This window comes from Peromyscus californicus, unplaced genomic scaffold (assembly GCF_007827085.1).
Source record: "Peromyscus californicus insignis strain IS unplaced genomic scaffold, ASM782708v3 Scaffold_4__1_contigs__length_199733344, whole genome shotgun sequence".
NCBI classification, from domain to species: Eukaryota; Metazoa; Chordata; class Mammalia; order Rodentia; family Cricetidae; genus Peromyscus; species Peromyscus californicus.
The window spans coordinates 169,601,772-169,616,492 of record NW_026294562.1 but is presented as its reverse complement, the minus strand read 5'-3'; the positions used below and the strand labels follow the sequence as shown (position 1 = coordinate 169,616,492).

Below are 14,721 nucleotides of genomic sequence, written 5' to 3'. Positions count from 1 at the left end.
GTCTACAGAGTGAGTTCCAGGGCAGCCAGGGCTACACAGAGAAACCCTGTCTCAAAAAAGAAGACAGACAGACAGACAGACCACAGTAGAGGTCAAATGTTCTTGTGTAAGGATATGGGTTCCGGGATCAGGGAAGAGGACTGACGGAGTGAGGGAGTCAGTGCTGGGTATGGGTGTCCACACCAGGCAGTTCAATCCAGGGAGAAAGGAGGACGGGGTAGTTGAGTCTGTTCGGCATGGGGCAAGGATGGCTGGAATCTTGGGCCTAGGGGCAGATCAGAGACACTATCCTGAGACTGAGGTGACCTTGAATTCCTACTTGCTCTCCACTTCTAGGATATGCCTCGGTATCACGAGCTGCCCACCCTGGAAGAGCGGTCAGGGCCCCTGCTTTTGGGGGCCACGGGCCTGGGACCTTCTCTTCTGGTGCCTACAGGCCCCCCTGTTGAGAGGGTTTCCCTGGGTCTTGAAGACGAGGAAGATGAGGAGGAAGACTTCCTGGATAAAATCAACCCTATTTATGATGCCCTGTCCTACTCCAGCCCCTCTGATTCCTACCAGGGAAAAGACTTTTTTGTGTCACGGGCCATGTATGTGTGAGGCGCAGGGGTTCTGACCTCTCACCTTTCACCCTTGACCCCTCAGCTTTCCACCAGTGACTTGGGACACTCTGACTTGCAGCCAAGCCAGGGTCAGCTGTCACCCCTGCAGTCCACCTATGTCTTCTTTAGTGGCTCCGCCATGACCTCCAGCTTACGATTTCTGACCCAGATAAACCTGCATGACTGGAAACCTGGAATTTTTATCTCCCGAGGCAGGGAGCTCAGACCTCTGCACCACCTCTGACCCCTCAAGGACTCCTAAGACTGTGCCCCTCTGACCATGCCACTCACTGCCCACCTCTATCTCAACTACCCAGACAGTCCCAAAGAAGACCTTGGACTTGTCCTCAGGCAATAGAGTCCCCACAGGTCTGCAAGAATGGGATCAGGGGCTCCCTGCTGCTCAGACCTGAGCCCTCCAGGCAGCAGAAGCCCACCTGATCCCTCCCCATCCTCCTCCCCAAAGATGAAAAGGAGAGGACTCCCCAGTGTAAGGTAGGACCTCCCCATCTCCACCCACTCCTGCAGGCAGGAATCTCAGGGTTCACACTCTCTCCTCATCACACGGTACCCCAGTTCCTGTCTCCAAAGCATGAAGCCCAGGCAGTGCTGGAGGGGAGAGCCTAATGCAAGTGTGCCTTGCCACCCCAGGTTTGAGAGATTTCCTCTTATCTTAAAGACTACTGAACCCTTTTAGCCCCTACCCACTGAGAGAATTACACATCCCTCTTTAGGGGGTGGGATGTGTGTGAGATCCGGCATCTGGGCATCTGGGTTGGGAGTTTGGGCAATATTATTTTGTAAGCATTTCCTACAAAATATGAGTTTATACTTTGATAAAGTCTCGTGTTTTCTGTGAGAAGTGAAGGGAGTGGGCTAGGACATGAGGGAAATGAGTAAGGGATGGAGCTTCAAGGCCTCGGCAAGCTATAAGTCAACACAAGATAGATCCCCCCCAAAGACCAAAGATACCCCAGAAATTGATAATAGTAATAAGGCAAACCGCATCGACTAAAACAAAACGATAGGGATGCAAGAGGTATCTAACATGCACACTGTATTGAAAGGCATGGCTACAACAGCTGCCTAATGATTAACAGCTCAGAGTCACGGAAACAGACATAAAGATACCAGTAACCAGCCAAGAGGGGCTTAGGTTTAGTAAGTCAATAGCAAATAATAGGTTAAGGGCACTTGAGAGGCTGAGGCAGAAAGATCACCTACAACTCAGGGCCAGATTGGAATTACATAGTGAGTTTGGGGGGGGGGGGGTCATTAAAAAAATAGGCCATGGGGAAAATATTTTCAACGAAGCCTTAAGGCGTAATGGGTAATGTAGCTAAATGAATGAGCCAGAGGCAAAGAGATAAACAGGGGCTGTGGGGTATAGTGGGTAATAGCCAGGAGGCAAAAGATTCCGAGACAAGACGGTTAGTTAGAGAAAGGCCGGAAGGATGGTGCGAGTGAACATGCAGAAGTGGGCTAAACCGAGTCGAGGAAATGAAGCGCAATGAATGGGGGACTGAAGGCTGGGTAATGGGAAAGGAATGAATGGGCCAAAGATAGAAGCCACAGTGACGCGGGAGCAGACGGCATGATGGGTAACAAAAGGGGTGGGCTCAAGGCAGCTGTTGCATTCGGGGGGGGGAAAGGCTGGCCTTGTGGGTAAGCAGATGCAGGCCAGTTTTCGCAGAACTGATTTGAGGCTTTCCCGAGGCACTGTGGGAAGGGGTAGCACTTCCGGCTTCCCACTCGGCGACCCAGCCCCTCCACCGCGGTGCCTGGTGGGGCGCGAGACCTGACCTTGCTGCCTAGCAGCGTCTGCAGCGCAACGCACCTCTACCCACGTCCTTTGACCCTGGCACCGTAGCCAATGAGATAACTAACATACACGTCACCGAGGTCGGCCTACTGGACGTACCGTAGCCAATCAGCATGCGGGAGGAGCCAAAACTCACCAATGGCCACGGCGTTTGCTAGGGCGGGGCTCCGCTCCTCCAGGAGGATGGTGGGGCAATGGACAAGTAGGCGTTGCGAAGCGTGCGGTATCGACAAATAGTGAAACGGCTCCAGACCCGCGGCGTCGCGAACCAATGGGCGCGGGATGTGCGAGCCAATGGGAAAGGCGGGGAAGCCGCACGGACCGATTGCGAATGAGAACCAATAGAGATGGCTGTTTCAGCGAGATGGGTGGTACTTCCTGCCAGAACTCCAATGAAAAGTCCTGCTTCTCGGGTAATGGGCGGGGCCCGGAGGACGATGAACCAATGGGCTCCATGGGGCGGGGAGACAGCCGCGGCGGCGGCAGTGGGTTCGGTTGCGCGTAGCGCACGGGGTAGGAGCGGAGCCCAGGCCGGGAACAGGCGCCGCCGCCGCCGCCGCCGCCGCCAGTGAGAACCGGGTCCGAGTTGGGTGGGAGGTGGCTGAGTTCGCATCCGGGTGTGTGTGTGTTTCTGTGTGTGGCCCCTGACCCCTGCCCTCTGACCTTTCCCCTCGCAGATACCATGGGGAACGTGCTGGCTGCTAGCTCTCCTCCCGCAGGGCCCCCGCCGCCTCCTACGCCGTCCCTCGTCGGGCTGCCGCCGCCGCCGCCTTCGCCGCCGGGCTTCACGCTGCCGCCGCTCGGGGGCGGCCTGGGCACTGGGTCGAGCGCGGGCCGAGGCTCGGAACGGACTCCCGGGGCTGCGGCCAGCGGCGCTGCGGGGGCCTCGGACGATGGGGGCTGCGGCTGCCTTCCCAACCCGGGCACGTTCGAGGAGTGTCACCGGAAGTGCAAGGGTGAGGGGTGCCGGGCCCAGATTGCCCCAGGGAAAGGGGAAGGACCCCCGGAGGGTTGGCGCGCATCGCTGCAATCATTGAACAGAGTGTTGGGAGCTGAGGATGGGGTGGGACGGTGGGACCTTGAACTTCGGGTTTCGGAACTGCAATCAGTTGGTGAACTCCCTGGGGAAGCATGCCACAGCAGGAGAGAAAAGTCATGGACACTGAGAGCCCCGGGACCAACCCCGCCAGACTCCTTAGTGTGATCAGGAAAGGAATTATGGCCCAAGGTCACAGTGTCAGCAAGGTGTTCCCCAATGTTCCTGTGAGGGGTGCCACCAAAGGGCTCTAGATCCTGGCCTAGGACCATTTTGATCATAAGAGAGATACACTTTTATCTTTGATACTAAAATACGTGTTAACTTATTAAATACTTGGAACAGTTCCGTGTGGTAAGGATCCCCATTGTAGGGATGAGGAATTTGGCAAGAAAGTGAGTTCCCTAAATTCAGGGGATTGCACTGGGTTTTAGAAACAGCCAGAGGGCCCAGCCCTGTTAACTAGGCAGAGTTTTCTCTAGTGGAGGGATGTTTCGTGAGATGTGGGTCTCTGGAGACAGCTGGGGATGGGAGGGAAGGAGGGGAGAATTTGGGGTGACAGCATCTCTCTCCTGCAGAGCTGTTTCCAGTTCAGATGGAGGGTGTCAAACTTACAGTCAACAAAGGGTTGAGTAACCGTTTCCAGGTAAGTCTTTCTGGCGCCTGGACCCTCCAGAGATCGTAACAGATCCCCTCACTCTCTTAAAGGACTGGGCTTTTTGCATAGGTAGCAAGATTTAGATAACAACATTCCAGTGGCCCGTGCTTCTGATTCCAGCACTGGCAGAGGCTGAAGCAGGAAGATCCTGCCCCAGACCGGCCTTGGGATGCGCCTGTATCAAAACACAAAAGGGAAATGAACAATAAGACTCTCCTCCATTCCAGGATGATTGTTCAAGGGGGGTGGGAAAGTCCGGGTTTAGGGCCAGCATTCAAAGGTGCCTCTTAACCCTGCAACCTCAAGCAGGGGTGCAACCGCAGCCCCACTTGTCTCCCTGGTAGCCTCTCAATCTCATCAGGTGAGGCCTGGTGTTCGTTTTTGTTTATCCCCCGGGTTGGTACCCTGGGCATTGATGCTGCTAAGCGTGGCTTCCCGCCCGGTGTTCGCTTCCCAGCTCTACACCCCTAGTTTTCATCCCCAAAACTCTGTCTTTGAATCTTCAAGTGGATAAGCCAGCCTTGCCAAGACCCCACCACTCACTCTCTTCTCCCAGGTGACCCACACAGTAGCCCTCGGCACAATTGGAGAGTCCAATTACCACTTTGGGGTCACGTACGTGGGGACGAAGCAGCTGAGTCCCACAGAGGTAAGGTTCCTTCTGGTCATTCTTCCGGTGAATTCTTCCATGAAGGGAATAAGTGGACAAGTGACAGGCTCAGGGGCCTTGGAGGGGAGGAGGTGTTGGGACAAGCCAGGTATAGGACCTGGAATGTCAAATTCTGTGCTCGGATGTCCTCTAGGGGGAGCTGGAGAGCCACGGAGAGGTTTGACAAGGGAGGAAAACAGGGTCAGATGGGTCCGGGTGGGCTGCTCATGCTGCCCCGGCAGGGGGTGGATAGTGGGATGTGGAGGTTTCAGGAGGGCTAGAAACTGGTACTGAGTCTGCTGCTGTTACCTGTTGTGTTTTTTGTTTTTGGAGACAGAGTCTCCTGCCCTGGCTGGGCTTGAGCTATGGCTTAGGATGATCAGTCCTCCTGTCTTTCGCTCCCTAAGTGCTGAGGTTTCAGGCATAAGTAACCATGTGCTGGGGATCAAACCCAGGGCATGCTGGACAAATACTCTTACCAATTGAACTATATCCTCGGCACTTGTCTGTGCACTTTTTGTGTAGTAAAGCATGCACGTGTGCAGGTGCCTGTTCCCACGATTGCATTTGCAAGGGCCAAAACAGAACATCTGATCTGTAGCTCACCATTTATGCTGGACTGGCTGGCCAGCCAGTTCACGGGACCCACCGTTTCTGCAATGTTGCAGTTACGGGCATGAGCAGCCATATCTGGTGCTTATGCAAATACTGGGGATTTGAACTTGGGTTCTCATACTTGCATGTAGGAGAGCTCTTACCTATCAAGCCCTGGCTGGACTAGAACTCTATGTCAACCAGGCTAGTATTCAACACAGAGGCTCTCTTCCCTCTGTCTCCCAAGTGCTGGGATTAAAGATGTGTGCCGCCATGCCTGATACTTAAACTCTCCATTATTCCACCTTCAGCAGATCAGCAAGGTCCGACCACTGTCAGGGAATGAATGCCTCCTGCAACTGCTTAGAGTAGTGAGGGGACCTGCTTGGCACCCACCGCCCATCTGTAGCAGGCTCCTAGTGTTCTGAGGCAGAACGAGTGTGAGCTGCACTCTGACTCACGTTTGTGTGTGGGGAGGCCTGTGAGGGCAGAGGACAGCTTTCCAAGAGTCATTTCTTTGGTTTCACCTCGTGTGTCCTGGGTATTAAACCCATGTCCTCAGGCTTGGGTGACAACCTTTCCCATGAGCTATCTCATTGGCCCCTTGAGATGTGTTTTGAAGAGTGGAGGGGCTGGTTATCTCAGAGTCAAAGCTGGACTGTGACATAGCCTGGAGATTGAAGTCCCCGGGTATGGGAGGCAAATGGCCTGTAATAGTTGGAGAAGTATGCGATTGTGGCAGAAAAGACGTGGCACCAGGAACGGGAGACTGCCATGAAGGATGTGTTGTCAGTCAGAAAGCAGAGCCCAGCAGAGTACCCTGCCACATGCTTGTCACCCTAGCACTTGGGGAGGCTGTGGCAGAAGGATGAGGGATTGCAGGACAGCCCAGGCCACATAGCAAGACCTACTTCCATAAATAAGCAAACAAACATACAGACCAAAGAGCAGGCTGGTGGCCTAGACCTGTAATCCAGCACTCAGGAGGTCACAGACACCCTGTGCCACGTAGCTAGTGTGCTGGCTAGTTTAAGTCACCTGGGAAGAGGAACTTGAGTTGAGAACGTGCCACTTGCAGATTGGCCTGTGGGGCATGTTCGTGAGTGGGGATGTGAGAGGGCCCAGCTCACTGTGGCGGTGCTATCCCTGGGCTGGTGGTCCTGGGCACTATGAGAAAGGCTAATAAGCAAACCAGTGAGTAGCATCAGCTCCTGCCTCTGTGTTCCTGCGTTGACTTCCTGCCCTGACTTCCACTGCGATGTGGAGCTGCAAGCTGAAGTTAGCTTTTCTTCCCCTGTTAGCTTTGGGTGCTGGTGTTTATCTCAACAATAGAAACCTTAATTAAGGTAGTTCCTGTGAGGCAGCTCTGAGCTACGTGAAACCCTATCTCAAAAAGAGAAGCAACAACTGGGCGGTGGTGGCGCACGCCCTTAATCCCTGCACTTGGGAGGCAGAGGCAGGTGGATCTCTGAGTTCAAGGCCAGCCAGGTCTACAGGGAAAACCCCTGTCTTGAAAAACTTTTAAAAAAAAAAAAAAAAAAAAGACACGAAACAGTGGTGACAGAAGTGTTGGGCTCACATCACAGTCCAGTGGTTCCCGGGACGCCTGTGTTGCTGAAGTGACCCAAATGGGCACGGCCTAAGCACCGAGCAGGAGGGATGCCAGTGTGGTGTCCAGAGTCCAGGCTTCCTGCTCAGGCTTCCTGCTGTGTTTTTCACACACAGCCTCTGACCTCTCAGCTGCCTCTGCCCCACAGGCGTTCCCCGTGCTGGTAGGTGACATGGACAACAGTGGCAGCCTCAACGCACAGATCATCCATCAGCTGAGCCCAGGCCTCAGGTCCAAGATGGCCATCCAGGTGAGTCCTGCATGGGTGTGGCCTGTCACGCTCCCAGACGCTCCCTCATGCGTGGCCCTCACACTGCCCTTCCCCCACAGACCCAGCAGTCGAAGTTCGTGAACTGGCAGGTGGATGGGGAGTACCGGGGTTCCGACTTCACAGCTGCAGTCACCCTAGGCAACCCAGATGTCTTGGTGGGTTCAGGTAAGAGGTGGGCGGGGATTACGGGTGGTCATGAGGCCTTCATCCAGCTCCCCTTTCCCAAAAAGGCACATGACTTTGTCTCTTGGAGTCTCCCATGCTTCCCTCTGAGAGGTGGCAGGGTAGCAATGCCCAACACTTGCAAGGCTAAGGAAGGGCAGTCATGAGTTTCTTGCTGCCATGAATCCATGCCTCAAAAAAAGAAAAGAATAAAAAGCAAAACAAAAAGCCAGGTGTGGTCACACCTCTAATCCCAGGATTGGGGTTGGGGGGGGGATGTCAAAGGTCAGGGTTGGAACCCTTTTGGGGAGGGTCCCCGCTCTTTCGTTTTGGTTTTAACTTTATCTGGTGTATGTACCAGCATGTGTGTGTATGCACTCAAAGCCGCTTGCCTGTCTGCCCACCCATTGGACGCCAGTGTTCTGAGCCTGCCCCATACAGCGTATCTGAGCACTGGTGATGAGATAGTGAGTCCATCTCTCTGGGGAGTGCCCATCCCAGCAGGGACCTCCACATGAAGAGCCCATCAAGATGACACGGGTAGACTGGGGTGTGGCTTAACACCTGCCTAGATTCAGCAGTGAGGTGCGTAGGGCGTGGTTTGGTGGTAGAGCACTTGCAAGATCCTGGGTTCTAGTCCCAGCACCATAAGAAAAGTTACTTTCTTCTTGAGGGCTGGCCTGGAATTCAACAGAGCTCTGGCTGCCTGTCTCCTGAGTGGTAGGATTAGAGTGTACCACCATACCTGGCAAATAGGCATTTTACCCTGAAGCATATGTAATGTTGGTGGAAGTATTAAAGCAACTCCAGGTAGTTAAAAGGGAGGTTTATTTTGGGGTAACTTACAACAAGTAAAGGGATAGGTTACAGGATCCCGGAGGAGTGAAGTGCAGTCTAGCGGTGTTCTCTGGAGAAATCTGCTTGGACTACATCCAGCATCCAGGATTACCAGGAACCAAGAAAGCCTGCACATCCAGACCTTAGGTCTTAATGGCTCCCGTCTGGGCCCTGCCTCGGGCTGGTCATAGGTAGGCGTGACAGTTACTGGGAGCTTCACTGCGGGTAGTACTTTCAGGTCAAAGCTGGAACAGCTACCCACTACAGTACGATGTATTTGTTACTGCTCGGGCGAGTCCCATTTGAAGTGAGTTAAAATGATTGCTCCTTGCCAGGCGGCAGTGGCACACTCCTTTAATCCCAGCAGCCAGGAGGATCTCTGTTCAAGGCCAGCCTGGTTTACAGGGTGAGTTCCAGGGCAGCCAGGGCTACGTAGAGAAACCCTGTTGAAAAACCAAAAGACAAAACTGTCAGCTTTGATCAGACTGGGACCTGGTGGGACCTTCAGCCTGCCTTCCTGAGGCCTGTTCTTCTTACCTTGGCTCTTACTAATCCTGCTCTCTCAATTTGGATGATTCTAGTCCCTTAGGACCACTTAGGTTCATCCGTTTGCTTGAAGAACGTGATTTTGTTGATCACTTCTGAAGTGCCAGGCTTCATGACACTCATTTATGTATTTGCAGTTCTGAAGATGGAAGCCAAGGCCTCAGTGTGCTAGGCAGGTCCTCCACCACTGTACCACATCCCCAAGCCCTCGCTGGGGGTATCTAGGCAGGTTCTCCACCATTGTACCACATCCCCAAACCCTCGCCGGGCGTTCTAGGCCAGGGGTTCTACCTCTGGGCTGGTACCCACTAGAAATTCATTTAAACCTTCTGGGCTTTCAGCCTCAGGATGTAACTTTGGCCAGACTGTTCTTGGATGGGTGATGTTTAGCCATTAACCAGCCTTCCAAGTTGTATGCATCAGAAATACCTTCATAAATGCAGAAAAACTTCCTTTGGGAACTGCTGCTATAGTCAACACTCCTGTCCTGATGGACTCCTGCAGAGGGGACCAGTGCAGACAAGCTTGGTAGGAAAGGGGCTGGCCTCCTAGGCAGCCTGGGATAGAGGAGGTCAAGAATCAGGACTCAAAGGGCTGGAGTGGGGCTCAGTGTCATTGCACATGCTTGAGACATGGGCTCTGTTCATCTGCAACACCACAGAAACGTAAGAGGGCTGGGACAAGGCTCCATAGCAGAGCACCTGCCCGCTGACCTGCGTGCTTGCCCAGCATGCACAGAGCCCTGCAAAGCGGGGTAGCGGGGACACACCCCAAATCCAGCACTTTCACAAGTCCAGGGTCATCCTGGGCTACTTCCTGAGTTCAGAATCACATCAGCCTGGGTTAGAGAGGCTTTTGTTTTAGCCTGGCACTTGGGAGGCTGGGGCAGGAGGATCCTCAAAAGGCCATTTAGGGTTGAAGAACAAGGTGGGCAAACGGGGGGGGGGGGGGGGGGGGGGGCTCGGCAGGTGGAGGCGCTTGCTGGCCATGCCTGGGTTTGATCCCTGTGACAAACAGGAAAGGAAACCAGCTCCACAAGTTGCCTTCTGACCTGTGCACATATGTACACTTGCACGAGCACCTTCGTGTACATGCTTTCACAACTACTCATGGGGGCGGGGATGAAATCTTGAGTAGAATGCAGTGGCACACGCCTAAAATCCCCAGCCACTTGGGAGGCCAAAGCAGAAGGATCACCATGAGTTTGAGGCTAGCCAGAGCTATATAGCAAGATCCTTTGAATTGGGGTCTCTTTATGTAGCCCAGGCTGACCTCAGACTCACAGAGATCCACCTGCCTCTGCCTCTGTCACATGTGTTGGGATTAAGGTTGCACTTGGCATGAGACCCTATTTTTAAGAGACTCAGAACCGGCCAGCACTGGCTGATTTTCTAGAGGACCCAGGTTAAATTCTCAGTATCTACAGTCAGCTCATAACCGCCTGTAACTCCAGTTCCAAGCAATTTGACAACCTATTCTGGCCTCGGTGGGTACCATGTGCATGTCGCAGGGACACGTGCAGCCAAAACACCCATAAACATAAAATAAATCTGAAAAAGAAACATTTTAAGCCAGAATAAAGCCAAAGTTGGGCTATGGTAGTACCTATAATCTGGCTATATATTAGGCTGAGGCAGGAGGGCCACGTGCTGGGCTCCTGACTGGAAGAAAAAAGCTACAAACTCCTAAGAAGAAGTGCTGTAATTCAGAGACTTCAGATTTAGCTCATTAGGAGAGGGCTGGGTAGGACAGGTCCGCCAGGTGGCCCATGATGGTGGCTTCAGTTGGCACACTAAAGAGGGTCAGGTCTAGAGCATGCCTTGTAGATGTTTAGCCAGCTGGGTTGAGGGAAGGCTTCAGTGGCTGGCTGTGTCACATAAGGGTACAAAGCTCTATTTTGAAGCTGGGGCCAACCCATAGGGTACCACAAGTAATTGTGAGGGTCTCAGATCTTCCTAGAGCACTGGGGAAATGTGTCAGGTTCCCAGGAGAAAGCACAGTCGGGTTTGTGCTTTGGTTATAACCCCTAGCCCCTGGGTGCTGTGGATGATTGATAAATAAAACACTGGGGGTTGGGGATTTAGCTCAGTGGTAGAGCGCTTGCCTAGCAAGCGCAAGGCCTTGGGTTCAGTCCTCAGTTCTGGGAAAAAATAAATAAAACACTGATTGGCCAGTAGCCAGACAGAAAGTATAGGCGGGACTAGCAGAGAAGAAAATTGAGAGAACAGGAAGGTGGAGGGGAGGAGACGCCAGCCTGCCGTCCAGGGAACATGATGTAAAGGCAGCAGGTAAAGCCACAGAACACATGGCGACATATAGATTAACAGAAATGGGCTGAGTATAAGAGTAAGAGCTAGTCAGTGGTGGGCCTGAGCCAATGGCCGAGCAGTTTAAATAATATAAGTGTCTGTGTGTTTATTTTATAAATGGGCTCCAGGACTGCCGGGGCTTGGCGGGACCTGGAGAGAAAAACTCCAGCTACACCTGGGTGTGCTGTGGGGTCTGTTGGAGAGGCTGAACCTGTGCAGGAGATAGAGGAGGCTGTCAAGAGAAATGACTTGTGGGGGACAGTGGCACCCCAAAGTTAAGGATTATTAGGGACCCACTTGGGGATGGGTTAGTACTTACTCCCAATAGCCCCTACAGCTGTGGGGGAGGGGGATTCTGCTTTGAAGTTGCTGTGTGTAGATGATCACTCACAGGACTGTGGCTCTCAGCTTCCGCTCGGTTGGTTGGTTGATAATGGTGGTCAGAGGCGTGCTGGAATTGGGTTGATCCTGTCCTGAAGCTGATGAGCCCGTGGTACCTGCCTCTGTCCTAGCCATGGTCACACTTCTCAGAGCACACCCAGACCCTGGCTAGGACTCTGGGCCCCCCTCCCCCCTCCCACGTCTTGTGGGGACTCAGTCCTGGCACAGGACTGCCCTGCCGCTATTCTGCCAGATGCTCCTCTGCAAAGGGGATCACTGTGTATTCCTGGCTGGCCTGGAACTCATCTGTCTCCCAGGTACTGGGATTCCACCCTCCTCTCTGCTGCCTTAGGGAGCCTGTTGGCCGTTTGTACAGGGTCATAGGCCAGCAGAGGCGGGGCAGGAGGAACCCCTGTATTGAGGTGAAACCAGGCCTGGTCAGGATCCTGGAGTCCGACACCCTCTCCTCCTGCAGGAATCCTGGTGGCTCACTATCTCCAGAGCATCACGCCGTGTCTGGCCCTGGGGGGAGAGCTCGTCTACCACCGGCGGCCTGGAGAAGAGGGCACTGTCATGTCTCTAGCTGGGAAATACACACGTGAGCCTGGGGCGCTCTTGTGGTCCGCGGGAGGGGCTGTGGGTTTCCAGATGCCCGCATCCCCTTGATACCCAGCCTCACCCATCTCTGCTCTCCTAGTGAACAACTGGTTGGCAACAGTAACACTGGGCCAGGCAGGCATGCATGCCACTTACTACCACAAAGCCAGTGACCAGGTGAGCTGGAGCGAGTGCCTAGGTTTGCTGGTCCTGTTGGTGTGCCCAGGAGCCCACTGGCGGCTCACATGTGTGCCGGGCCCTCCCTCCCTCCCTCAGCTGCAGGTGGGTGTAGAGTTCGAGGCCAGCACCAGGATGCAGGACACCAGTGCCTCCTTTGGGTACCAGCTGGACCTGCCCAAGGCCAACTTCCTCTTCAAAGGTAAGGAAGGCCTCAGTTTCCCTCCTGGAGCACAGACCAGAGGTGACTCAGCTGCCTGTGTGGTGGAGGCCTTGGGAAAGAAGGAAGATGACAGTGTGCTGGGGGCCTTTGTACACCTCTAAGTGACTCAGGGCCCACCCTGGTACGTCCGGTGGATATCAGGAGCCACACTTAAATCCTCCCCAGCTCATCTAGCAAGCTCACCCCCTTTTGCACTGAATGAAAGGCAACATGGGGAGCTTCTGGCCCTCCCCATTCACTCTTGCCTGACTTAGGTTTGGTTCTGTTGCTGTGATGAAACACCATGACCATAAACAACTTGGAGAAAAGAGCTCATTTGGCTTACAACTCTCAGGTCACACTCCTGTCACTGATGCAGACTGCTTGGAGAGGTGCTGCTCACTGGCTTGCTCCCTGTGGCCTCCTCAGCTTGCTTTGTTATATCCAGGTCTACTGCCCCTGGGTGGTCCCACCCACAATGAGCTAGAAAGTGCCCTGCAGGTCCAGAGCCTCGTTCTAGGTAGTAACCCAGTCTTTTCAAACTTGGGTGTAGGATGGCCATAGTTCACTTTGGAGCCCATGATGATGGTTGATGATGGGGTCTGCTTGTGACCCCATCACCACAGTCCCCTGCAGTTAAGAGCCGACTGAGTCCAGCCCTGCTGCCCTTGTCCCGTTCATTCTGTCCCTTTACCTGGGGATAGCTGAGCTGGCACCCAAGCCTTAAGAGTCTCATGCACTTGTATGTTCAGGAATGTACCATTCCCAGAGACCAGGGGTCCCCAGAGCTGTAGAGGAGCAGGCCCGAGGAGCTGCTTGACCGGACAGGGCATGTACTTAAAGGTCTGCTGTGGCTACCCAGAGGGGACCATGCACACCGACCCACCCAGTCTCTACCCCACTCTTGGCCCACAGGCTCTGTGAACAGTAACTGGATTGTGGGCGCCACGCTGGAGAAGAAGCTGCCGCCCCTTCCCCTCACACTGTCCCTCTGCGCCTTCCTGAACCACCGCAAGAATAAGTTCCTGTGCGGCTTTGGCCTCACCATTGGCTGAGCTCTCGTCCTTCCTCTGCAGACCACCACTGGGCCGGCCGCCCTCCCTCCTCCCTCCCTCCTGGGGTCGGGGCAGCGGGAAGGAGGGGACCCACCCTACGCCCGAGGATCTCCAGCGCCAGGGGACAGTGTCCAGGGGGCCTGGGGTCCCGGAGGGAGTTCTGGAATCAGAAGGGCGCTCGATTATGAGTGCCCCGGCAGAGGCGGCTGGCAGGCTCTGGGACGAAAGACGTGATGTGACGTCCCTGTCCTCCCGAGGGCAGCAGAGGAGCGCCCGGCCGCCGGTCACTTTCCCCTCCGCCCCTCCATAGAAATCATGTTTATAAGTTATGGAAGAACCGGGACATTTTACAGAAAAAACTTAACGAAAAATACACGTGGAAAAAAAAAGATTTGAGAGGCCTAGGTTTTCTCCCCTTGCTGAGCGCGGCTGCCAGCAGGGGGCGCCGAGGGTCCTGGGTGCAGGGGATCAGTATAGGGGAGGCCTGGGCCAGCGTCACACCCTCGAGCCAGCGAGCGGCGGGGACATCACAGGCCTGCCTCACCAGGAGGGTGGCTCCAGGTCACTCGCCCCTCTGTGGCCTGGCCCTGAGAGGTGGCAGAGGACTTTGTCTCTACAAACAGGGTGGGGGCAGGGAGATGGGCTTTGGATCCTCCCTGTTCCAAAAAGGGCTGAGGTGGTAGCTTGTGGCGACTTTCTCCGGGTGGGAAGGTCAGAGGTCTTGGAAACTCAGGAAGAAACAAAGTTCCTGGAAGAAATAAAGCACAATACAGAAAGTAGCTCTCCGGAAGGAAGGGGCCCCTGGACCTTCCCAGACTGGAACAAAGGAAGTAAGATGCAACTGGGCCTCACGTGTCAGGCAGGTGCTGGGTCACCAAAGTGCTTTCCATTCTGATGGGGTGTGCAGTAAACAGCCTCAAACTGGGTCCTGCCTTGGTGGCTGGGGCCACAGGTGCTTCTTCCGGCACCCTACTGGAAGTGTCGGGTTTTGCAATGCAAAGACTCATAGGCTGGTTGATGTCCCTGTGGAGAACACCAGAACCCTTTCTTTCTCCTGTGTGGTCTAGGGATGTTAGCTGGCCAATGGAGCTGACCGTTAATAACCCGTGGAAATCATCTCGCCACACCCACTTCTGGCCAGTGTTCTCTGAAACCAGAGCTAACAGGCCTGGGCTTGCCCAGGCCCCCTGTACCCTTCTTGGAATAAGGAGATC

At 54.3% G+C, this 14,721-nt stretch overlaps 2 protein-coding genes across 3 annotated transcripts in view; both read left to right on the top strand.

Moving 5' to 3' along the window:
• The window catches only part of Nectin2 (nectin cell adhesion molecule 2), a 35,490-nt gene extending 34,021 nt beyond the window's left edge, over positions 1 to 1,469 (top strand). The window contains exon 9 of the mRNA XM_052761969.1: positions 337 to 1,469. Coding sequence (XP_052617929.1) covers positions 337 to 600 — 264 coding nt within the window. The 3' untranslated portion in view covers positions 601 to 1,469. The remainder of the gene's footprint in view (positions 1 to 336) is intronic.
• A 1,423-nt stretch (positions 1,470 to 2,892) lies between these two features.
• On the top strand, positions 2,893 to 13,898 carry Tomm40 (translocase of outer mitochondrial membrane 40). Of its 2 annotated transcripts, none has more exons than XM_052761972.1 (10): positions 2,893 to 2,992; positions 3,102 to 3,380; positions 4,039 to 4,106; positions 4,675 to 4,767; positions 7,119 to 7,220; positions 7,301 to 7,406; positions 11,952 to 12,074; positions 12,174 to 12,250; positions 12,350 to 12,452; positions 13,368 to 13,898. In XM_052761972.1, the coding sequence occupies exons 2-10, from the start codon at positions 3,107 to 3,109 to the stop codon at positions 13,505 to 13,507; spliced, it is 1,086 nt and encodes a 361-aa protein (XP_052617932.1). In that variant the 5' UTR covers positions 2,893 to 2,992; positions 3,102 to 3,106; the 3' UTR covers positions 13,508 to 13,898. The 2 variants fall into 2 exon arrangements, with proteins under 2 accessions (XP_052617932.1, XP_052617933.1); XM_052761973.1 differs by having other exon boundaries at positions 2,919 to 3,003.
• Positions 13,899 to 14,721: the final 823 nt, after the last annotated feature.

Excerpts from the sequence above, each read along its gene's own strand:
- Tomm40 (XM_052761972.1), top strand. The coding sequence starts at position 3,107 with ATGGGGAACGTGCTGGCTGCTAGCTCTCCTCCCGCAGGGCCCCCGCCG. Across the intron at positions 3,381-4,038 it reads GTGTCACCGGAAGTGCAAGG|AGCTGTTTCCAGTTCAGATG; the intron begins GTGAGGGGTGCC and ends TCTCTCCTGCAG. Across the intron at positions 7,221-7,300 it reads GGTCCAAGATGGCCATCCAG|ACCCAGCAGTCGAAGTTCGT; the intron begins GTGAGTCCTGCA and ends CTTCCCCCACAG.